The sequence below is a fragment of the Tasmannia lanceolata genome, unplaced genomic scaffold (genome assembly GCF_043159265.1).
Source record: "Tasmannia lanceolata isolate RefF3 unplaced genomic scaffold, GAP_Taslan_0.1 ptg000012l, whole genome shotgun sequence".
In the NCBI taxonomy this organism is placed as follows: domain Eukaryota; kingdom Viridiplantae; phylum Streptophyta; class Magnoliopsida; order Canellales; family Winteraceae; genus Tasmannia; species Tasmannia lanceolata.
Window position 1 is genome coordinate 35,987,833 of NW_027518689.1, and position 23,350 is coordinate 36,011,182.

At 38.3% G+C, this 23,350-nt stretch overlaps 1 protein-coding gene and 1 long non-coding RNA gene across 5 annotated transcripts; one reads left to right on the forward strand and one right to left on the reverse strand.

Moving 5' to 3' along the window:
- Positions 1-7,083: 7,083 nt before the first annotated feature.
- LOC143887270 (uncharacterized) lies at positions 7,084-7,863 on the reverse strand. The gene is made up of 2 exons (XR_013254119.1): positions 7,549-7,863; positions 7,084-7,436 (listed from the first exon to the last, which is right to left on the reverse strand). It is a non-coding gene; the product is annotated as an uncharacterized LOC143887270 (long non-coding RNA).
- A 6,547-nt stretch (positions 7,864-14,410) lies between these two features.
- On the forward strand, positions 14,411-22,055 carry LOC143887271 (granule-bound starch synthase 1, chloroplastic/amyloplastic-like). 4 transcript variants are annotated; one of them, XM_077391381.1, is made up of 14 exons: positions 14,411-14,566; positions 17,035-17,424; positions 17,605-17,685; positions 17,794-17,892; positions 18,002-18,091; positions 19,413-19,476; positions 19,569-19,669; positions 19,766-19,875; positions 19,999-20,242; positions 20,331-20,507; positions 20,610-20,801; positions 21,032-21,121; positions 21,213-21,341; positions 21,447-22,055. In XM_077391381.1, exons 2-14 carry the CDS (start codon positions 17,050-17,052, stop codon positions 21,561-21,563), a joined length of 1,869 nt encoding a protein of 622 aa, XP_077247496.1. In that variant the 5' UTR covers positions 14,411-14,566; positions 17,035-17,049; the 3' UTR covers positions 21,564-22,055. The 4 variants fall into 4 exon arrangements, with proteins under 4 accessions (XP_077247496.1, XP_077247494.1, XP_077247493.1 ...); XM_077391379.1 differs by having other exon boundaries at positions 14,489-14,566; positions 17,040-17,424; XM_077391378.1 differs by lacking the exon at positions 14,411-14,566 and adding an exon at positions 14,577-14,725.
- The last annotated feature ends 1,295 nt before the right edge of the window (positions 22,056-23,350 follow it).

Below are 23,350 nucleotides of genomic sequence, written 5' to 3' on the forward strand. Positions count from 1 at the left end.
TGAAGACAAGTGAAAATGAACTGCTTATATAGGGAAGGCACAGTTGCATTTTAGGCCCTCTTTAGAAATGTTTTCCATGTGGTAATAACTGTTCTGGCATGTTTTCAAACTGTTCTTATTAGGCCCGTAGTGAAATTAAGGCAGATTGAAAGCGCCCCTTCATCTATGCATTCCCATTTTGCAAACAGGACTTCTTCTCACATGGTATGCACGATTACAATGTCAGAGTAAAAAGGAGAGACAATAATTCTTTTGGAACAATCATTTTCTTACTTATTTAAGACATGTAGCCACTACATGAGTATGTTGATTGCTTCTGCATTTCAACCCTTTCATGCATCACAAGTATGAACCATTTGTCTTCTTTCTAGCCTCTTTGAAGCTGTTCGCCATGTGATAGCAAGCCAGGATTTACCCGTAGTCCTTATTCCTGTTATCTTCTGTTCTGGGATAAAATGTAACAAAAATAAAGTTGGTGAGCATTGGATAAGATTATTTTAAGATGATATTTATTCGAGTAAGATAGCCAATTATAGGAATTGCTTATCAAAGAATTTCTATCCTAAAAGTGTAGATCATGCAAGTCTGCAAGCATACTTGGGTAGCTACAAAAACTTTGGTTGAATGGATCAATCATATGTATGTCCAAGGAGGATTGAGAGAATTATGGTACTGGTAATTCAGAGGACACTAATGTTCTCTCATGAGAGTGCGGACTTCAATCCTTCCTTTGCAACATGCATGCTGCTCAAGATAACTTTTCTGATTCCTAGGATATTTATACCCCATGTGCTAACAATTGCTTTATTTTTTAGTAACTTTTTTGAAAGACTTTTCCATTTTTAAATATTGCCTATGTATTTGGTCCATTCACAATCAATCAAGGACTGAGATCAACCTATGCAGATAAACTTCGCATCTCCACTGTGGTCCACAACAACCAATCATCCACACATACCTAGACAACTATCCTCTCACTGGGTTGGATATTGTTAACCACATGAGCCACCAATACCAAGCTGGTTCACCAACAGACGTGGCAACGTCATCCTCTCCTAATGTCCCCAATGCACATGCCATGAAACTAATAAAGACACCCATTGAAAATCAGTTCAACTATACAAAATAATAATAATATATATATATATATATATATATATATATATATATATATATATATATATATATATATGATTTAGAAAACAATACAAGCAGGTGCGTGCAATGTGTCTGGAATTGTCACGTGATGATCTCCACTAATGACCACAATTAGATCATCTTGGATTTTTGAATGAGGGCTGATGGCCACACGACACAACATCTCCACTTGGATATCATGCCCAAGTTGTTACAATCACCTCTCAGCCCATGGTCTTAAGATGTCAAGATGTCTCAAGCCATTATTGTTTACACGCATTAATCATTGAACGAAACTTGGCTCAGGTCCGGGTCTGACGAAAGTTCCTCAGACCCCTTGCTAATAGTCTAATAGAAAGGGGTGTGGAAATATCAATTACTTCTGAAAATAAAAAGTAAGCATGGAATTGATATTTCCACACCCTACACTCTTTTTTATTATAGGGGGTCTGAGGAAAGCTCCTCGGACCCCGCCCTAAGCCAAGTTTTGTTCTTAATCTTTAATCAATCCTCTCCTAAAGAATCCCATGACACTCATGAGTAGTCACCATGTCAGAGTAAAAAGCTAAGAAAATATTTTACTATTCTAGCTAATACCAAAGCCCAAAGGCCAAAAAGCCTTGATTTGGAATGAATTGCCCACTTAATCTTGTATTCGCCAAATTATCCAAAAGAAGAGAAGATTAAAACTACACCAGAGAGAACCTCAATATAATTGAATTAACTAAAGAAAATACATTATCAATAAAAATCCATGTCTCATATGTATTGATGCATATAGAGGACCGATTAATGAGAAACCAAGCTCTCAAAACAATGCAATCCGTCCAATTCCAGTGCAAAGCGGGGCAGATCAACCTTCTTCCTCTCTTCCTTCTCAACCGTTCTCGTTCTCTTCTCTGTGGAAGCCTCGATCAAACCCTCTATATTCTGCCGAAAACAAAATAAAAAAATAAAACTAGTCAAAACCAAGAAACAAAGTGCTGTCGCTTAGGCCCTGTAATTGAGTCCAATAATCAGTTCTGGACTCATAATCGGTTCTCAGAGCCCAAAACAAACAAGGCCTAGTCTTACATCTCTTACTAGGTATATCTCTAGACGAAGCTTCTTTGATTTTTCTTCAATGTATTTTCTGATCTTTTTGTCAACGTGTTCGGTGAGCCGACTAGCCGAGTCAATTGCGTGGGATTTCGTCACGGCTCGGTCAACTGGTCAACAACATTTATTAGTTGATTCATCCCCCTTCTTTTACGTGGAACAGCCCTCGAGTGTATTTATGAATTACGAAAGCCTCCTCCGGTGTAAAAGAGTCAACATAATTCATAGATAGACTAGAGGGGTCTGTCTCAAGTGAAAAAAAGGGGCGAATATATCACTTCAACATGTTAGGGTTAGTTTGGTTCCACATAGGTGGCTTGTAGTAAGTAAACATGTTTAATAGCAGGGACGTAGTCTCCTCATAGTGGTAAGTAGTGCTTGGTTACCGACTAAATTAGTTTCTTGGTGGAGTGTTGTTATCAAAATAAGTAAGAAGTAGGGGTGTCATTACCCATATAGAGAAGAGATTAAAAGTGAGAAAACTGCTGAATCCCAAGAATAGCAAAAACCTTCTTTCTTATGTAGTTTGGTGGGGGATAAAAGTCATGCTACATGGACCTACAGGAGAGAGATAAATCAAGTAGTTTCATAGAAAATGCAACCAAATACCGAAGTAGTTGACCTAACACCGCATAACCAACCAGGACACTTAAATTAGGGCACTTTTGGCTCTACCTGCCCCCCCTCCAAATGGATAAAATCACCCCTTTAACGTTATCCGTTAAGTTTTGAAGGCAAAGAAAAACGTTAGAGGGCGTGAAAAAAAAAAAAAATAGTGGCAGCCAGACACAGCCCTAGTGTGATGTATGTATCTGAGAGCTTGTTATACACCGCCCTCTTTACTGCCCTCTTTTCAAGTATATACATTTTTTGGATAAAAGGACCTTGACATTTTTATAAAATGACAAGCATATCCTCGCTCTTATTGGAATCGTCGGTAGTCTAGGCACCCAAAGGAGGGATTTGGGGTAGTGACTCCTGAGCATAGTTAACAAAACTCCGTTTATTTTTTTGAAAAAAAAAAACGTGTTTTATAGTTGTGCCGTTTAAAACTTTTACACGATTAAAACTCCATGTTTTTTTGAGGCAAATGTTTTGCCGTCATGTTTTTTTGCCGAATTATGTTTTGCTAACTATGCTCCTGAGCAGGGGCGATGACACTTGAAAGGGAAGGGGGACAATTGCCCCTCCTATTTTTTTGGAAAAAAAAAATATACCTCTATATTTTTAGCAATTCTAAACTGAAGGGACCCTTGCAAAAAAGAGATTAAAGGGCTCTCTTATTGGCTACACATCACCATCATGCATTAATAACGCTGAAAAGTCAAACATGATGGTGATGTGCAGCCAATTGGGGGAGCCCTTTCACCTCTTTTTTGTTGCAAGGGCTCCCTTCAGTTTAGACTTCCTTAATATTTTTTTATACTTACCCCATTTTTAAAAAAAATATGCCCCCCCTTTCCAATTATCCCTAAGATAGAAAATAAGTTTAAATTTAATGTTACCATTTTTATATCCCTTCCTTGTGCAAAATTTACTATAATTTTTGCCCCCTTGTGCAAAATTTCAAATAGAAAGTTTTTTTCTATCTTAATTTCAAGATATAAAAAAAATTACTATAATTTTTGCCCCTCTTGTGCAAAATGTCTGGCTTCGCCCCTTCTTCTGAGTCATGTGGGAACACATTTAACTAGCTTGGCGCTCCACCATGCTAGGATGCGATCAAGCTCAAATCAGGCAATCAAGATGGATTGAAGTCCGCTCGATAGTCACAGTGTTACGGGTATATAGGATGACTACCACCCCTGTGAAATGGTCAATTTTTATCCTAGTTCAAAAACTCAAAAATACAACTCGACTTGAAAGTGTGTCACTCGAACGAGTATTCAGAGACTTGAAAACTTTATAGGTTTTTCTTATTAATCTGTAGGGATCATATCTATCTTGTTGGGCTTTATTCTTGATCTGTATATGTGGACATAGTTGTGCCTTTTGATTTCATCTTATTTTGTACTTACTTATAGGAGGGCCGAGGGCTTAAGCCCCTCTTTTCCAGTTAATGAAAATTCTACTTATTCTCCCCTCTGAAAGCTATCAGAAACGACATAGGATAGAGTGCAGGTAGAACTAGTCATTAAGGGGAAGGGTGCACTAGTCCTCATAAGCCCTTCCACTTCCATTCACTTTATTTATTGTCTTTTCCTTTTGTGTGGACTGTGGAACCCCCAACAATCCCCCTGCGCGCGCCCCCCCCCCCCGACGCGCGGAAGCAATGTGGACTATACTCCCTGCCCCGCAGAGGCAACATAGGGAATTTCACCGTCCTCGAAGGTACGCCGGGGTTACCGAGATCTTTCCCTGAGGATTTTCTCCATCTTCGAGGGCACACATGAGTTACCATGCTCTAGCTCTGATACCGCTTGTTGGGACCCGATAGAAATCACCCTTAAAAGGGCCATTAGGTGAGTGCCCAAGACCTTATAAGCCCTTCCACATCCATTCACTTTTCCGATGTGGGATTCTTGCTTTTGTGTGTGTCAAGGTTTGAATCTTAATGCGTTTGTAGCGTCACTCTAAATTAATCATGTTTGTAGCGTCACTCTAAATTAATCATGAAGTCAAGGTTTGAATCTTCCATTAGTTTTTTTTTCCTTCACTTTCCATGACCAACGAATTGTTGGCGAGTTGACTCATTTCACTTGGCGAGTCGAGTCTACTTCGGTGAGTATTGTGGCTATGTTTTTTAGGTTTATCTATCACGTCAACTAGATAAACATTTTAAAGTTGCTTTATGACACTATAATAATATTTTAAACTAATATTTTATGAACCTTCTAAATAGGGAAGTGTTATCAGCACGTATGATGAGGGCACTCCTCACTTTATTAAAAGTACAATATGGCCCACACCATATGATGATCCAAACCGTCCATTAGATGGGCCACAGCCTAAATAGGTTGTGCCCCAAAAATCATTTTCATAGATTGATCCTAACCCTCCGATCTAGAGGGGGCTAAGATCAACCCTCTAACATTCAGATCGGAGGGTTAGAATCAACCTATGGAAATGATTTTTGGGGCACAACTTATTTAGGTTGTGGCCCATCTAATGGACGGTTTGGATCATCCTATGGTGAGGGCCATACCGTACTTTTAATAAAGTGAGGAGTGCCCTCGTCAAAATACAGTAGTGCTGATAACATTTCCCTTTAAATATTAGTACGTATGTCAATATATTAGCTATGGGAAATGATAAATGCGCCCCTTTTCATCACATGGGACACCCAGCTACATTGTATGTGGCAATCATATCACTTCATTCCTTCAAATGTGAAGTACATCAACACCTTTTCAGTCATAGATAGTTAGATACACTATAGCTGGGTGTCCCAAGTAATAAAAGGGGCGCATTTATCATTTCCCATTAGCCATTTATGATATATATAGGTTTTAATACGAAATTGATATATATTCATTCCCTTTTCTTCCTGGACCTGCCCCCTCTAATGCATTTATGACAACCCATTTACACTACAAGCGGTGGCCCAATAAGAAAAAGGGGTGAATATATCATTTCTCTTTAAATATGGCTACCAATACATTATCTATGGATACATTGGTAATAAATCAACTTGCTTATTGTCGTAAGTTCTCAATAAAAAATTTTGTGACTATAGTGGCTCATATATTAGGGAGTATATCTGATTATAGATTACAAATTTTCAGTGTAAATATTTTTTAGGGTGAGGTTTCTGAGGTTGGGCACGGCCTGGGCAAGCCAAAGTTTGACTCATCCAACCCATTCATTCTATAGGATTTCACATAAATAGAGTATTCTTAAGAAACCATCTTCATATCTTAATCCTAATCATTCGATCTATAGGAGCCTAATTTCTAGCTATCCATTTTAAAACCTCCACGAATCATAACCATAACCATAACCTACGGAATGAATGGGTTGATGAGTCAAAACAACTACGAGAGATAGTGTATTTAGTGGGTAACTATGGGAGATGCGATCATTACGGGATAGTTTTGCCTTGAAAGAGAAGATAACAATATCTTTATCTTTGGGTAACTTGAATCTAAAAGGGACACGTCATACGGAGGAGCCGCCCACATGGAAGGCTCATTTGTCTTCTTATACTTCACGTGGCGTTGCCGCCAAGTTGTACCTAAAGTTATGATCAAACATTTTACTGTTTGCAAACGATGGAAATGTGTTTTGCATACGGAACAAGATATACACGATTTCAACGATTACAACGTTAGAGTGAAACTAAGCCCTTTTTGGATTGCAGGATTTTTTCTGGAAAAATTTTCCTTTAATTTACTTGTTTCCTCTAAGAACTGTTTGGGATTGCAGGATTTTTCTGGAATTTTTTAGGAAAAAAGTATTTTGCAAAAATTTGATGATTTTCATTGTTTGGTTACGACGAACAATCTGACCTGAATATGATTAGATTCAAACACGGAAAGTGAGATCAAAGGAATCAGTGTTTAAAAATGCAGATTTGACGCGGAATGCGGCTAAGAAAAATCTTTGTCGACTCTGCACGGACGCGGCCAAGAACACAGTTGACACGGTCATAACTCGGAAGAGTCAACGGAATTTATTAACTCTGTAGGGCAAAACGCGGAAAGCGGATGTGGTGCAACGCGGAATACGGCTGAGGTAAAAAAGAGTCAAAAAAGAGTCGACTCGGGCGAATTCCTTGCCGAGTCAGAGTTTTTAAACACTGAAAAGAATTATCCAATTAAAATCCCATCCGATTAGGTTCTTTTCGTGTAGTATAGAAATTTCTCAAGTGGAAAAGAAAAACATAACTATGATCATCAATCACCAAAGTCGTAGAAAAAGTCTCAATATTTTCAGCCAGTACAAAAGGCAAACCCTATATTTCTTCCAAAAACAAAATTGTCTATCATTCATTCAATATAAAAGACAAAAGAAAAACACAAAATTGTCTGGGATGAACTGAATATAATTAAATTAATTGAATAGTATAGTTAATTAATAACAACCCATGTCTGCTGTAATGATTTATATATAATAAAAGACCATTAATGAGCAACCAAGGTCTCAAAACAATGCAATCCGTCCAATTCTAAAGCAAATCGGGGCAGATCAGCCTTCTTCTTTTGTTCCTTCTCATGGGCTCTCATCTTCTCCTTAGAAACTTCGAACCGACCCTCTATATTCTGCAAAAAGAAACCAAGAGAAAACCCAGTCAAAACCAAGAAACAGAGACTATTTTCTTTTATCTGATTATCTGTAGAAAGATAGAAAATCACTAGACGAAGAAAAACCCACCTTGGTTGTGTTGTTGTTGTTGTGATGGCCGTAGAAATAAACCCCGGCAGCAGCAATAACAGCTGGTACGGTGAAAGACAGAGTTCCAACAGCCATATTTTTAGATGCAGAGAGAAGGGTTTGGAAGATGGAATTTAAATATAGAGAGTGGGGATTGAGGAGAAAGCGTAAATAAAAGAAACAAAGCAAGGAATTTTTTTTAAGTTGAGAAGAGAAGGGAGGAAAGGTATCTTATAAAGAGAAGAATTTGGGAGAGAAAAACAAAAAAGCGTTTGACAGCCGACAGAAAAAACGGAAGAAAGAAAGAAAGTAAGACTTCCGTTCAAAAGCGGCGTGTGGTTTGAATGAATTTTATACTTACGACAGGCCGACAGCTCTTTCGGTAATTGCCAGCCGGATTCCACGGAAAAAAAGACAATAAGATTATATTTTCTATGACAAAACTAACCTCAGAAAGTCACAAACATGGAAAATGAAAGAAGGCAGGCTCTGTTCACTTGCGTTCCACATCCTCTTTTTTCCTTGACAGGGGAAATAGAATTACACATGTGGAATTTCTGCAATAAGTCAAAAATGACATGGAAAAGCCCATTCTCCTAAAGCTCTGTTTGGTTGCCAGTTAAATTTTTGTCCCATGAAGATTTAGTAAAATTTTAGTCCCATCCCATGTTTGGTTGCCTTTTAGCACTAGGTTTTTTTTAATCCCACTCTTGTAGTGATTGCTTGTGTGGTGAATTTTTTAATCCCACTTTTGTAATGATTGCCTTTTCATCTCATCCCAAAATAACCCCAGGAACAAAAATAAACTCAGGAACCAAAAATAAGCTTGAGAAGAATTTTTTTCTACCCAACAGTTCAAGCAACCAAACAAAGGTTTTTTTTTCCCCATCATAATCCGGTCAACTAAACATGGGATTTTTATTTTACCAGGATACTTCTAGGACTCTTTTTTTTCTCACCAATCTCCTGGGAATTTTTTCTCCCACATAAATCCCAAGAACCAAAAAAACCCGGCAACCAAACAGAGTAGGGATTTCATTTCCGACCAAAAACACACTGATTTCGTTTCCCTTGAAAACTAGTGCAAAAAGAAAGGCAAGCAGTTTCCCTGAAAACCTTTTCGTGCTCAAGTGAACAGTCCAGAAACAATCCATGGAAACTTATTCCTCACAGATTCCCTGAATTTCTTTTGCCTAATGCCATGTCAGATTCCCGGGAAACATCTTATTTTTCTTTCCCGGAACAGAGCCGGAAAATAACTTTCATGGAATTTATGTGGAAAAGAAGTATCTCTTGGAAAATTCAAAGGTCCTGCAGGGTCTCAATTTAAAGAAGGTTTTTTTTTTCGTATTTCGGATAAGAATTTGGCCGATGATAAATGAAAAAAACCGCTGAGTATGGTTGCCAAATACAGCCTAAGTTGCAGAAAAACTTGTTTTTACTGAAAATATTTTATTAAGTACAAATTTCCAGCATCCACAACAGCCTCTTGAACGTCCCTTAATTCGATGACTTATAGGTGGGCCCGAGTCAAATTACGTGGGCCTTTAGTCAAGCGTGTTAAATAATTCACGTTATGTTTATTAATTAATTCATCTCAAGATCTGAAAATACAGAAAAGATGGTTTTACAGTCTTTCTTCTTCGCCGCAATTGACGTTGATGAACAAAAAAGAGTCACGTTATGATCAATAACTTACTTTGAGATCATCCAATGCAGTGGGACCTACTAGGGCTGGCATATTGCTACCGCCCATCGCAGAAAGCATTTCTCGGAGCATCTGTTCCTTGAGAGAGCAGCCACATAGGCGGAGATTTGCATGAGAGAGCAGCCCATAGGCTCAGATGAATTAAGACAAAATCTGAGCCTATGGGGCTGCTCTCTCATGCAACAGACGCTCCCTGAAATGCCTTCTGCGATTAGGTCTCACATAAGGGATATGTATGCGCAATCGAGACCGTTGATCTAGTAATACACTACGAGGCAATCCACATGGTTGGTTTCATGTGGAACGGGCATCCCACTAATTAGTAAAATAAAGGGGTACAATTATCACTAATTTAGACTTTCTTGTGGGACCCTAACAATGCTTAATTGAGTGGGATCATCAGCATTTGACCAGACTTGTTGTGGCCCTTTATGTTAATGGATTGTTCATGTACGCGTGGCACAAGCAGGTACAAAACTGGCGTGTAACAGCCCCTAACTTTTTAATATGTTTGTTGCAATTTCTTTTTTCCAAGTCAAACCCCGGATGAATATTTTACATGGTGTTTGGAACTTTCTAGTAATATGTAAATACAGGGGTAGATTGGTAATTGCCGCAGCTGAAGAGGCTTTTGCCTGCAAAGAGAGGATAACAACCCTATCTTCATCTGTGGGGGTGGGTGACTTGAATCTGAATAGGCCACGTCATAGCGAACAGCCGGCCACATGCAAGGTTCACTTGTCCTCATACAGTTCACATGGTGTCGTTTGCAAGTTGCCAATAAAGCGAAAGTAATGTAATGGTAAATTTGCACCCACTTTAGGATAATTCGCACCCCTGTAGGCAAAAAGTGTTAAAAAGTCTTCCACATCTCCTCCTTTGAAAGGTGCGAATTATCCCACCGGGTAGAGTTCAATGTATGGACTGTGTCACAGAACGTTACAACCCATGTCGTCTCTTTCTTTCTTTTTTATAATGGGTAGCTTTCCACGCGTTATTCACCACAAAACGATAAAAAAGAAGGAAGACACTTTCAAAATGGTCAAAGAAGTTGATAGACCGAAATACCTCACGTTCAGGGTTAAAATCCTTTATCCTTTACTACTAAAAGGAAAAATCCCCGAAAAATCGTCGACTTCATTCCTGCTATTGCCTTATGCGACCCGCCTTAATTCCGTAAAACTCCCACATGTCCTTTTTTGCTACTTCTTTTTGTCTTCCGCTTCTCATATGCCCTTGCACATGGTTAAAAAAAAGACGTCAGCTGTCTCCTTTTATGCCTTTTTCCATAATTGTCATAATTTTTCAATTTTATTTGTGGTTTTGGTCGTAATTGTCTTATTTTAGTACCTTCATTCGGTATTTTTTTTATAATTTTTCTGCTTTGCTTCCATTTTTCCGTAATTTTTTCATTTAAAACTTAGTACCCGCATGATTATTATTTATTGCTATTATGTATTGCTAGCCACCTTTGCACAAATCGTACTTCTACCAATCTTCACAGTAAATGATGGGCAACAAGCAGACAAGTACGCTCGGCGAAGGTGGCTAGCAAATCCCTACACACACACAAAAATCTTAAAAACATACGTCAAAAATCCAGTTGACCCGCGGGCCGGGTGCGGGTCTAAGACCAATGACCCGTAAAAAAAATTGCGTCACTTTGACTCGGCCCGTTTGACCTGTTTCCCCATGATTTAGAGGGAAATGATGTGATTATGAGAGTTTTTATATATAGTGTAAGTCCTTACAGTGAGTATTGTTTTTCCTTACAATGAGTATTGTTTTTCAAAAGGTACTGTATGGCTTACATCTTAGGATGATCCAAACTGTCCATTTGATGGGCCACAATGTAAGTAGGTTGTGTGCCAAAATTCATTTCCATAGGATAATTACAACCCTCCAATCAATAAATGTTTCCTAAATATGCCGTTCCTCTATAGACTGCAGGGCTAAGATCATCGCATGGAAATGTGTTTTTTGGGAACATCCTATTTACGATGTGGCCCATCAATTGGACGGTTTGGATCATCCTATGGTGTAAGTTATACAGTACTTTTTTTTTAATAGGGAGTGTAAGAAATATGTTTTTGGTTTGCAAGCTTTGTCACAAAATTCTTGTTACAATATATATGGTGTAAGCCCATGTATTGAACTATTTTTTAATAAGCCGGTAGGGGTCCCCACAAAACCCCAACTTACCTATCAAAAATTGGAGTGAATATTTTACGGCCTACACCATAGGATGATCCAAACCGTCCATTTGATCATTCCCAAATGATGATTGCATCCCTATAATCTATAGATAAATGACATATTTTGGAAACCCCGTAACTGTGTTGGGATCATCCTATGGAAATAATTTTTGGCATACAACCTATGGTGTAAGTCCGTACAATCAAGTATTTTTCAAAAGAATCGTACGCCATGTATCATAGGATGACCCAAACCGTCCATTTAATGGTCCACAATATAAATTGATTGTTCTCAAAAAATAATTTACATATGATAATTCCATGCCCTTCTTTTAGAAGAACTTTCTACTGTATCCTATTAGCTGGGGGCATTTACGTCATTTTGATGCTAGAAGTTTCTCTGAATTAGAAATGATTTGAGGGTACAATCGTCAATTGCATACGAAAGTACCGACGTATGGTACATGTATATGACAATTACAGAAAAAAACTACCAAAAAGAGATATAGACATATGACAATGACGAAAAAACTACGTTATATGACGCATTCGGGACAAGTTACAAAATATTGACGGATGCCGAGCACCTAAAGAGGATCAACAATTATGGAAACCTCTATCGATTGGAGGGCTACAATCAGCCTATGGAAATGATTTTATGGGCACAACCGATTGATGTTGTGTTCCATCACATGTATGATTTGGATCAACCTATAACCCTCTATAGATCGGAGGGTTAGGATCAACCTATGAAAGGTATTTTTAGGGCACAACCTATTTAGGCAGTGGCCCATCTAATGGAAGGTTTGGATCATCCTATGGTACGGGCCATACCGTACATTTTAATAAAGTGAGGAGTGAGATCATCAAAATACAGTGAGTAATGCCATTATAAAATATGGCAGTGAAGACATTAGCACTAATGCACTATATATAATTTGAAATCATCGATGTTCTTGGATGTTCCCACGCGGGTCGAGTTCAACCCGAACCCAATGGGTTCAACCCAAATTTGGGTTGGGTCGGGTTAAGATTTTTCACAAATCAGGTTGGGAAAAATCAACCCGAATTGGAAATCGGGTTGGGTCGGGTTGGGGTGTCGGGCAACCCGACCCGATCCGAAACCCGAATTTGGGTTCCATCTGAAGAAGTTCTGTAGATGTGTTTTTTCTTTTTCAACATTGAAATAGTCTCCACAGTCCACAATGGACGGTTTGGATAATCCTATGGTGCAGGTCATACCGTACTTTAATCAAGTGAGGACTGTGATTATCAAAATATAGTAGTGCGGATAACATTTTCCTTTGTTAATTGTTAGTCCCTGTTTGTTTTGGATTTTGAGAACCGATTGTGAGTTAAAAACTGATTATTGGTGACTCACTATTGGTTCCCAAAATCCAAAACAATCCGGCTTGAGTTGAGGAGGTCAACAATTGGTACAATATCAAATCGGGTCAACCCGACCCAACCCAGCCTGAATTGGAAATCGGGTTGGGTCGGGTTGAACCCAGCCGGGTTGGACATCGGGACATCGGGTTGGGTTGGAAAAATGGGTTTCTCGGGTTGGGTCGGGTTGGCCTCAACCCGACCCGAGTTACACCCCTAACGATGACGAAAAAACTACTTTTCCTTATTCACTATGTAAGGGTCAAATTATGGAAAGTTTGATATTACGAATGCAGGACACCTGTAAAAATATTGACGAATTCCGGGCACCTTATGAGGAACAACAATTATGGAAACCTTTATAGATTGGAGGGCTAGGATCAGCCTATGGAAATGATTTTACGACCACAACCTATTTATGTTGTGTTCCATCACATGGACGGTTTGGATCAACCTATGATGTAGTCTGTACAATTCTTTGTCAGCCCGTGCATCACACATTGCCCTTGCCTTCAAAAGTTTCCGCTAAGTTGGATTTGTCTAGGGTGCTTTCGCCATTCACTGCTGCAATGTCCCTGCCATTTGCCATGTTATTTGTAGGAATTTTTAATTCTATATATTTTTTATTTCTCAGTCGGAAATCCTGATCAGGTGCGTATGGTTTTCAAAGGAAAATCCGTATAGAATGTATAATATCCATTTTAACTTGATTTACATCTCTCTCATCTTTGCAAAAAAATATCCCCTTTCTTTCAAGAAGAATGCTGAATTGAAGGGAGCCCCTGAAAAAACTCACTTTCTGGCAAACATTCGATCCATGCCACCCCATAACAGCCCAGCCGCGAAATGCCTCGTGGAACAGATGCTAGCAAACCCCTGCTAAAAAAAAAAAAAGGTTTTGCTAACATTGGGTGCTCGTTCTGCATTGGAAACTTAATTTTGCAATCATTTTACATATATTTTTGATAAAAAGAGTCAAAACATATGTAACATTAAGTTTCCAATGCACCTTAAAGAGTGCCTATAAAAAAATGGGTAATATAAATTTTCATGTGGCTTTCAAATCTTGTAAATGCCCCAATGCTGGTTAAATACTGACGGTGAATAGTAAATCTGTAGTAAGCCTCAATTGTGATCCATTGATTGGATTATCCTACCCTAGTGATCCATCAAGCTTCATCTAGGGTTACACCAAGAAAAGAAAAGATGATCTACATGAGACACTGGGTTTTTTTTATTGACCAATCCTCTGGAAAATTTTTACAAGGGCAAATGGAGACTTTTTTAACAGGAAAAAGAGTGAAATTCGGTGGAATGGAAAATGGAGCCCTAAAATCAAGAAATTGTGATCGTCTCGTGATTTTAGGGCTAAAAAAGAGGAAAAGAAAGGGCTTATCCATTTGCCACGTGACGATTCTTGGGAGCGTAAACGTTCATTCTCCTTCGTTTACTGCCCGTCGGATTTGAAAATTTTATATATCTGCTGACGTGTCAAATCCTGCGCTGTGTACTTTCGATTTTGCCGCATATTCAAATTTATAATGCTTTGGGCCCCACCTCATGTAGAGAGAGACAGCCCCCTCAACCATTAACAGAAGGCCACGTGTCACGTCCACCCCTCTACAAATGTGCAACTCCTCAACTGCTCAGTCACTCCCCCAGTTGGATTAGCATAATAATCAACAAATCCCCTCCATTTCTCCAAAACCCATTTTTTTCTAGGAATTCGGTAAGATTTTTCCATACCTTCAGATTTCTCTTTACACTGGATTTCCTTGGATCGTTTCAAACTCATCATTCTTGGCTGTTCTCATTCTGAATTTTTAGTTCTTGCGTGTTTCGCGATTTCACTTGGCTCTTTTGTGTGATCTCTCTTTCTCTAATTTTGGTACTAAATCATTTCTAATTTTATCAGAGTTGGTTCCCTGATTGGGATTCGCATTTCTAATTTCTGTTCTAGGTTTATCTACATTTCACAACAGCTTAAAATGTGATACCATGTTAGTGCATTTTCAAAGATGAAGTTTCTGTTTTCCTTCCTTTTTTTGTGTGGTCACTTGGCAGTGGTTACATTTTTCTAAAATTTTCAAGTGTCAGGATACTCTAATAGTTCTATGGACTAATTGTGAAATTACTGCATTATTTCATACCTATATCATAGATTTATATGGTGCATTTGATTTCGTTAATACATGAGTACTCTTGTTGGCTATCACTCTAGTGTTGAGAGTTGAGACTGCTCTCCTAGATTCTTGTCTCTCTGTTTATGTCTTCTTCGACAAGAAATATCTTGGTTTCTACTCACTTACCTTAGCTAACAAATTTTAAAGAAGGTGAATTATATTGAAATTTGTTTAAGATTTTAGTCAAATATGGTCAATAATACATATCTAATTTAAGATAATAGTGATCCTGTCTAGGAATGTAGTATGAGTGAATCAGATCTTTCCGGCCATTCTATTATAATATTCAAAAGTGCATACATTTAGAGTCTTTCTGTACAGAATTGTAAACAGAACTTATCATAAACGTAATGTTCAATTTGCCTTGTACGCTTCCCACTGTGTTTGTTAATTGCACGATGGTTGGGGTTTGTTTATGTGTTTTATGCTTCAAATGATCAATTATTAGTAATTAAGCACTGGAAATTTGAAAAAAAAGAGAGAAGAGACTGTCTAGATGTTGAACTGATTTTTTATTAATGCACTAAAAGAGTATTTATTCATTTAACAACCCAGTAAAACCCCCAGACTTGTTTTGTTTAAAAGCAAGAGATCTCTGCACATATTTCTGCCCAGTGAGCTGTTACTTACATTTGCTTTCAAGGAAACCAATAGAATCACCGTTTTTATTTTAAAATATTTCATCTTACACTGAATACTCATGCCTACATTCTCTATTCTTCGTACTCCTCCACATTTGTTTTTAATTAGTTTTGCTTGAGGTGTGCATCACATGGTTGTTGAATGTATGGAAGACCCAATCTCCTGAGTGCATTAGATGTCTGTTGACGTCAATTGGTGATCACTGGAGCCACCTTGCAATTAGTCAGCAATTATTATAAGTCAACTGATTCTTATTTTCAAAGTTGATCTGAAATCTTCATTGCAAGTTAAAAATAAAAGTTCATAATAAGATACAAAGAATTTTTCTTTTTCTTGCTTTGTATTTTCTTCATTGAAAAATATCAATATATTGGAGCAAAATGAATATGTAAACATTTGGAAATGGCACAGCCCATCCCCTTGTCTTGTTGCTGTTGTATTCCATACCTGTATTCTTTCAACACTGATTCTCTAAGCCTGTACAAGAATCTGGGCATCGTAGCTACACATGCATGCAGGGGCGGAGGCACATATAGCATGAGAGGGGCCATACCCCCCCCCCCTCAAAAAAAAAAAAAAAAAAGGTCTAAATTCCTGTCTCTGCTCCTGCATGCATACCCTACTTTTTATGCATGGAGACGTGTAATTCTACATCATAGAAATGTGCATGTGTCCAAGTTCTATGCCACTAGCACACAATGATCAAATAGTTGTGTTTGTGTATACTGTTGGTATAGGTGTGCAACTTGGGTCGATTTTTGGGAATTTGATTTGAGCTTTTACCATAAATTGGGTCAGGTTCGGGTTGACTCCAATTAATTTTTCAGCAAAACTCAACCTGACTTGACCCAAGTTGGACCCCTAGGTTGGTAACATTTTAACAGGGTGCCAATTTGACAAGATCTTAACATTTTCAGAAGTTTATATTTTTGTCTCACTCTGATCCATCTTGAAGTTTCTATGAGCATCCATGATCGACAGATTTGTAATAAGCTAATTGCTGAATTTGATGTTAGTGATGATACATTATTTATGCCGTGGAGCCAATAGTTTTTCGAGAACTTGGATCTTCATGTTTGGAGGATTAGTGGACAATGCACCATTCCTGAAATCATGCCTTGATTTTGGAATCTGAGAAACCATGGGGTTTCATTATGATTGACACATGCTTGGTTGTGAGGTTGTAAAACTTAAGAGTTCATTTATTAGATATATTGTCTAAAGGGGAGTTTAATAGATAATTATGTTATTCCAATCCAAGTAATAGGTGTCTTTAATTTTTTTTACTTCTCTATAGGAATCAACTGAAGTAGTTGAATTTTGAATGGTATTTAGTGGAATAATTTCTTAGTGGCCTTTTCTTTTATTCCAGAACAGGCATATTCAGATGGCATCTATGAGCGCTTCACAGTTCATCTCAAGAAGCTCTCATTTTAACTCTGGAGGAACATGTGATTCAGAGACCAAACCATTTTCAAGGAGCGCAGCATGCAAAAGAATTCCTTCCCTGAGGAACCAGGCCATGCCTTATCATGGTTTAAGATCTCTGAATCGAGTGGATTTGATAAGCATGCAAACAAAAACAAAAGCAACTTCCCAGCAAGCTAGAAGGAAGGGATTTAATAATACGACTGGCAGGCCATGGGGAGTCATCGTAAGTGGAAGTGGGATGAACCTCATCTTTGTGGGATCAGAAGTAGCCCCATGGAGCAAAACTGGGGGACTTGGTGACGTTCTTGGAGGACTGCCACCAGCCATGGCGGTGATCATAGACCCTTATTACTGCAGTTTTTTTCTGACCTAAAATTGAACATGCTAGCATTTTTTGTTTCATTAACAGGACTCTTATTGTTTTAAACAGTTCATTATTTGTAATGGGTATGGTTTATTATGTTTTCAAACTCATATTTCAACTGAGCTACGTGTTTTGATCCTGCTCTAGGCGAATGGACACCGTGTCATGACAGTCACTCCTCGCTACGATCAGTACAAAGACTCGTGGGATACCAGTGTTACGGTTGAGGTACTTCCTAATGATCATAGTCTTTCCAGACGTTTTCTGTTGTATTTATAGCTTAATAGTGACTTGTTCCATAAATTTGCTGCTAAGAAATCATCACTTAATACACAGGTAAAAGTTGGGGATAGAGTTGAAACTGTGCGCTTTTTTCACTGCTATAAAAGGGGAGTTGATCGTGTTTTCGTTGATCACCCAATATTTCTCGAGAAGGTCAGTCTTCATCCCGAAACATTTATTCAGGGCCACTTTATAGTGTACTTCACTTGAACTATAGAATTCAATGTGAGCATACTTTGATGCTTAATAAATGGACTATAAGGTGTGGGGGAAAACTGGAGGAAAGATCTATGGTCCTGTTGTTGGAACGGATTACGAAGACAACAAACTACAGTTCAGCTTGTTATGTCAGGTCAGCATTTAGCTACTCATATTTTCTCTGTGAATTTTCAGTTTTTAATAATCCACAGAATACAATTTCTTGAGGACCAGCAGTTATACCTGTTCAGTCCTTTTAAATAACCAGTACTTGTAAAACTATGAAATTAAATGCATTGTTTTGTTTTTGTTATTCCTAGTTTTATGGCACTCAATATCATAACATCTTGACACAACCTCCTGGGGTTGCAAATAACTCTATAACTTTTGCGATTGCGTTTAAAAAATCGTTCAGAAAATTGCCTTTCAGAAATATCTGGAAAACTAGGCATTAGTAGGATTTGTCATTGAAACCTTGCCAATTCCTAAGCAGGAAGTTAGGCACATTATTTCTACCTTTGCAATAGAGAAAATGGGATTCAGTAGCACCTTTTGTGCCTGCTTTCCAAGGTTAGGTTGCCAAGTTTCTGGTACCAATGGCCTCAACTTGTAGCTCTGTAGAGTAGTCTAGTCAGTGGGTAATGGAAACATCTAAGGAAGCTGAAGGTTAACATTCTTGGGTCCTTTCCACTGTTATGTTAGCCACGAGGATTGCATGCTAGTTTCATCTACATATAAGTGCTATGATGGTGTGGTTAACTGTTTGGTGTTTTAATCATTACATTCTGCAAGTTGTTTTCTTTGGGCTTTGGCAATAAGTCTCGAAGGCACTTTGTCCAATGATACTACCCAACCGTCCTTGAGGATTTTAGGATAATGGTTATTGTAGGTGTGATTCGGTAATCTTTTGTCAAGGATTTTTTAGGTTTGTTCAACTGGGGATTAAATTGTTTCCTCTGGATTATTACTATTATTATTTTTTTGAGAATTTTTCTGCTGGATTATTAATGCTTTTGTTTAGTTGCATGGTCATTTAGAAACCCTCAAGCCCACTTTAGAGGTCAAGGATGGACCTTGTGTTGACTGTTTTACGTGGTTATTTTGCTTCACGACCTTTTGTTCCGTTACAGTCATCTTATTTCCACTGGATTATTTTCTTTTGGAGAATATTCCACTGGATAATTAATGCTTTTGTTTAGTCACATAGTCATTTAGCAACCCTCAAGCCTCACTATAGAGATCAAGGATTGACCTTGTGTTGACTGTTTAACATGGTTCTTTTCCTCCATCTTTCTTTATCTTAGACTGAAAAAATTGCCCCAGTTATTCTTGAACATCTGGTTCACCGCTGATACATTACTTATTTCCAACATATGTTTTCCTTTTTTTATCCTTCTTTTTGAATGGCCGATCTTGATGATCCTACATTGCTAATTTTGTTGATGTTTAACTTATTTCTTCTTAATGTCCTTCAGGCAGCTCTGGAAGCCCCAAGGGTTCTAAATCTCAATAACAGTAAATATTTTTCTGGACCATATGGTATGGGTTCCCGCCTATTGATTCTTGCAATTGGTTACTATTACTTAGAAGTTACTTTATGCCACATTGCTATTCGTGCCTTCCAATCGCAGGGGAAGATGTTGTGTTCATTGCTAATGATTGGCATACTGCTCTGCTCCCATGTTACTTAAAGAGTATGTACAAACCTCATGGAATTTACAAGAATGGCAAGGTAAGGTGATTTCGTAGTTTGGTTTCAAGTTTTATACTATTCCACTTGGAAACTTCAAATTTGTCTGGCTCAGATTGGATTTTATCACGCTTATAGGTTGTATTCTGCATACACAACATTGCCTACCAAGGCAGATTTGCTTTTTCGGACTTTTCACTTCTAAATCTCCCAGACCAATTTAAAAGCTCCTTCGATTTTATTGATGGGTATGTGCTCTCCAGTTTTTACTTGAGAAGTTGATCTGTTGTTTGTTCTGAGGGGCACCTCCCACTTGTATGGATATCAGAGTCCATTCCTTTGGTAAAAATATGTATCTTTTGGTTTTGCAGGAATTCAAAGCCAGTGAAAGGAAGGAAAATTAACTGGATGAAAGCTGGAATATTAGAATCAGACAGAGTCTTGACTGTGAGCCCATATTATGCTCAAGAACTTATTTCGGGGGTTGAAAGAGGTGTGGAATTGGATACCATCATTCGCAAGACTGGAATTACTGGAATTGTGAATGGGATGGATGTTCAAGAGTGGGACCCATTAACAGACAAATATATCAGCGTCAAATACGATGATACAACTGTGGGTACTTTTCAGATGATATTTTTAACTTCAAATATTTCTTGGTCTGTAACTGAGAATACTAATAATCCTAGAATTTCATTTTCAGGTATTAGATGCAAAGCCTCTTCTAAAGGAAGAATTGCAAGCCGAAGTTGGGTTGCCTATTGATCGAAATATCCCTCTCATAGGCTTCATTGGGAGACTTGAAGAGCAAAAAGGTTCAGATATTCTAGCAGCGGCTATTCCTGAAATCGCTGAAGAAAATGTTCAGATAGTTGTTCTTGTAAGTATGAATCTGAGAACTAAGTGAATTCCCTGGTATTTCTTTGACGACAAACTCAGTTGTTTTCCAGTGGTTGTCATCCATTTTCGGCTCTCCTTGCAGGGAACTGGCAAAAAGTACATGGAGAAACAACTGGACCAGTTGGAGGCAAAATATCCAGACAAGGCAAGAGGAGTGGCAAAATTCAATGTTCCCCTAGCCCATATGATAACAGCAGGAGCTGATTTTATGATAGTCCCTAGTAGATTTGAACCATGTGGCCTTATTCAGTTGCACGCCATGCGCTATGGAACGGTATGAATACAACATCAAATCTCCAAACTTCTTTACCTTTCTATGAAAGTTATTCAATTGAAAATTGTAAACCGCCCGCAACCTAGTGACTTAACAATAAATTTGTTTCTTTCAACTGGACGTAAATTTTGTTTTAGGTTGTAAAAATGAACATAAAACAAATTTTAGTTCCATAGCGATTCCGATCCTTTCCAATACATAGATTATCAGTACTGGTTGATATGCTGCAGGTTTCAATTGTTGCCTCGACTGGTGGATTAGTAGACACTGTAAAAGAAGGTGTCACAGGATTTCATACTGGAGAAGCCTTCAATGTAGATGTAAGTGACAACATCTCTTCTAATTATGAAATTTTCATCCACTTATTTTCTCCACGGATACTAATTACAAACCCATGTTTTGTTCTTTCAGTGTGATGTTGTCGATCCCGCGGACGTTACTGCAGTTGCCACCACTGTCGAAAAGGCTCTTGGTGTTTATGGTACACCTGCTTTTACGGAGATGATTAAAAACTGTATGGCTCAAGATCTTTCCTGGAAGGTGAGTGGAATATCAAAGAAGTTACGTTTTCGTAATTAAGATAAAAAGAAGTCCAATAAAATAAAGTGTCTAGAGAATTGAATCATATTATTGGTTGTGTGACAGGGACCGGCTAAGCAATGGGAGGAGGTGCTGTTGAGCTTGGGAGTTGCGGGCAGCGAGCCTGGAATCAATGGGGAGGAAATTGCCCCTCTTGCCAAGGAAAATGTGGCCACTCCTTGAAGGATTAATCAATGTTTTGCTTCTCTTAGCATTTTAATAAACTACTTTAATAAACTGACACTCATAAATGGACCAACCTAGGCTCTAGGCAGCTAACATAAGCTCTGTTTGCTCTTCACTGCGCTATGAACTAATAATGAACTCAGTTGCAATCCAGTGCCTTACATATGGAGGACCAACATCTCCCTAACACACCATGTACCAGTTCACAGAGAAGCATCTAGACGTGTAGCCAATTGTATAAACGACATGGTTGACAGCTACTTAGGGGTTGGTGATGTGGACGTTCTCAAATTGGGTACTATCTGGTCTGGCAAATTAGATAATAAACATCTTAGTTAATGGTAGGGTTATCATTATCTTATTTTGTGGTGACAAATCTTGTACATGTTCCTAAGAAAAGGAATTTGTCCATCTGCCGAGGTATCAAAAGGAAAGGTTGTGGAAACACGTAAGAACTCTTGAATGGAAATTAGTTTTCTTCTTTCTTGATGTGATCTTTTCTTATGGTCTAGCTGTTTGCTACAGCGATTAGGAATAAGGCTCGAGCCAAATAATCTACTGCGCACTGTATTGTACGATAAATTTTTAATTTAGTTCTAAAACGGACTCTGTGAGAATCAGTTCTACCCCTTGTTGATCTCTATTTGCAGGGCCTTTCACACAAAATGAAGTTCAAGAATTTATAATGGTTCCCCTGAAATAACTAACAACACATCTGCTGTGTCACTCTTGAGTGATGTTTTGATGTTAGTTTCTGAACTGAATGCGAAAAATGGATGCTTCTACTTGCAGAAAATGCATGAGATGGACACCATTTTTTTATGGGCAGGTGGACTCTACCATTGATGCTGTGAAGGGTTTCCCGGGCCATACACGTACTGGGCCTGCAATGGTTGGTCCGCAACCCAAAAATTGCAAGTCAGATGGTTTGATTCCTCTTAGATTGGCAGGAATTTAAGAGCAACACTGCTGGTTGGATGGTTACGAACTACTGATTAATGTATTTTTGGGCTGTAGTTCATCTGTGGTTAGGACCAACATAACAACTCGTACCACCACAGGCAATTAGTACAATATTTGGGCCAAATCCTATTTAGGCCATTCGTTTCAGATTATGACAACCGATTGTAAGTCCAAGACCTATTATTGGAATCAAAATTACGTTAAAATTTGAGTACAATAATATGTCCAGGGCTTGCAATCGGTTGTCATAATCTGAAACAAACAGGACCTTAGGCCTGCCAATAGATCCAAATTGGATCAGATTTACCCAAGTCTAGATCACAAGCCAAACTCTCTCTCTCTCTCTCTGGACGTGCGTGCGTGTGCAAGTGTGTGCATGTTGGTGTGTGAGTATATATGTGATCATACTTTTGGCGCCTGGGTCATTCATAATATAATATGGTTGGTACCAGAAGAAAGCAAATATGAGAAAAATAGGAAAGCAAGCAACAATAAGAGAGGCAATCAAGCGGGTAGGAAATAAAAATTTCTAGTGCCTCATTTCCCACACCCGCCAGGCTAATCTATCGGCGTCATTGTTGGCTGACTTCAACACATGTCAAAAGTGGACATGAGAATTCTGCTACTCACTCCTGGATCTCGTCTTCTATAGACTCAAACCATCAAGGGTGAGTCTTTCATTTTCTATTTTTAAAATCAGCTGTTAAAAAGCACTATCAGAATTGCCAAACACACTGTCAACAGTCAATAGAAAAATTGACGCATATAGCAATAAGTGAATCCGGATATCATTTCCCGTAAAACTACATACTGTATATCTG

Coding starts and splice junctions, on each gene's coding strand:
- LOC143887271 (XM_077391381.1), top strand. CDS start 17,050: ATGGCATCTATGAGCGCTTCACAGTTCATCTCAAGAAGCTCTCATTTT. Junction 17,425..17,604: donor GACTGCCACCAGCCATGGCG/GTGATCATAGAC, acceptor ATCCTGCTCTAG/GCGAATGGACACCGTGTCAT. Junction 19,876..19,998: donor TCCTTCGATTTTATTGATGG/GTATGTGCTCTC, acceptor TTGGTTTTGCAG/GAATTCAAAGCCAGTGAAAG.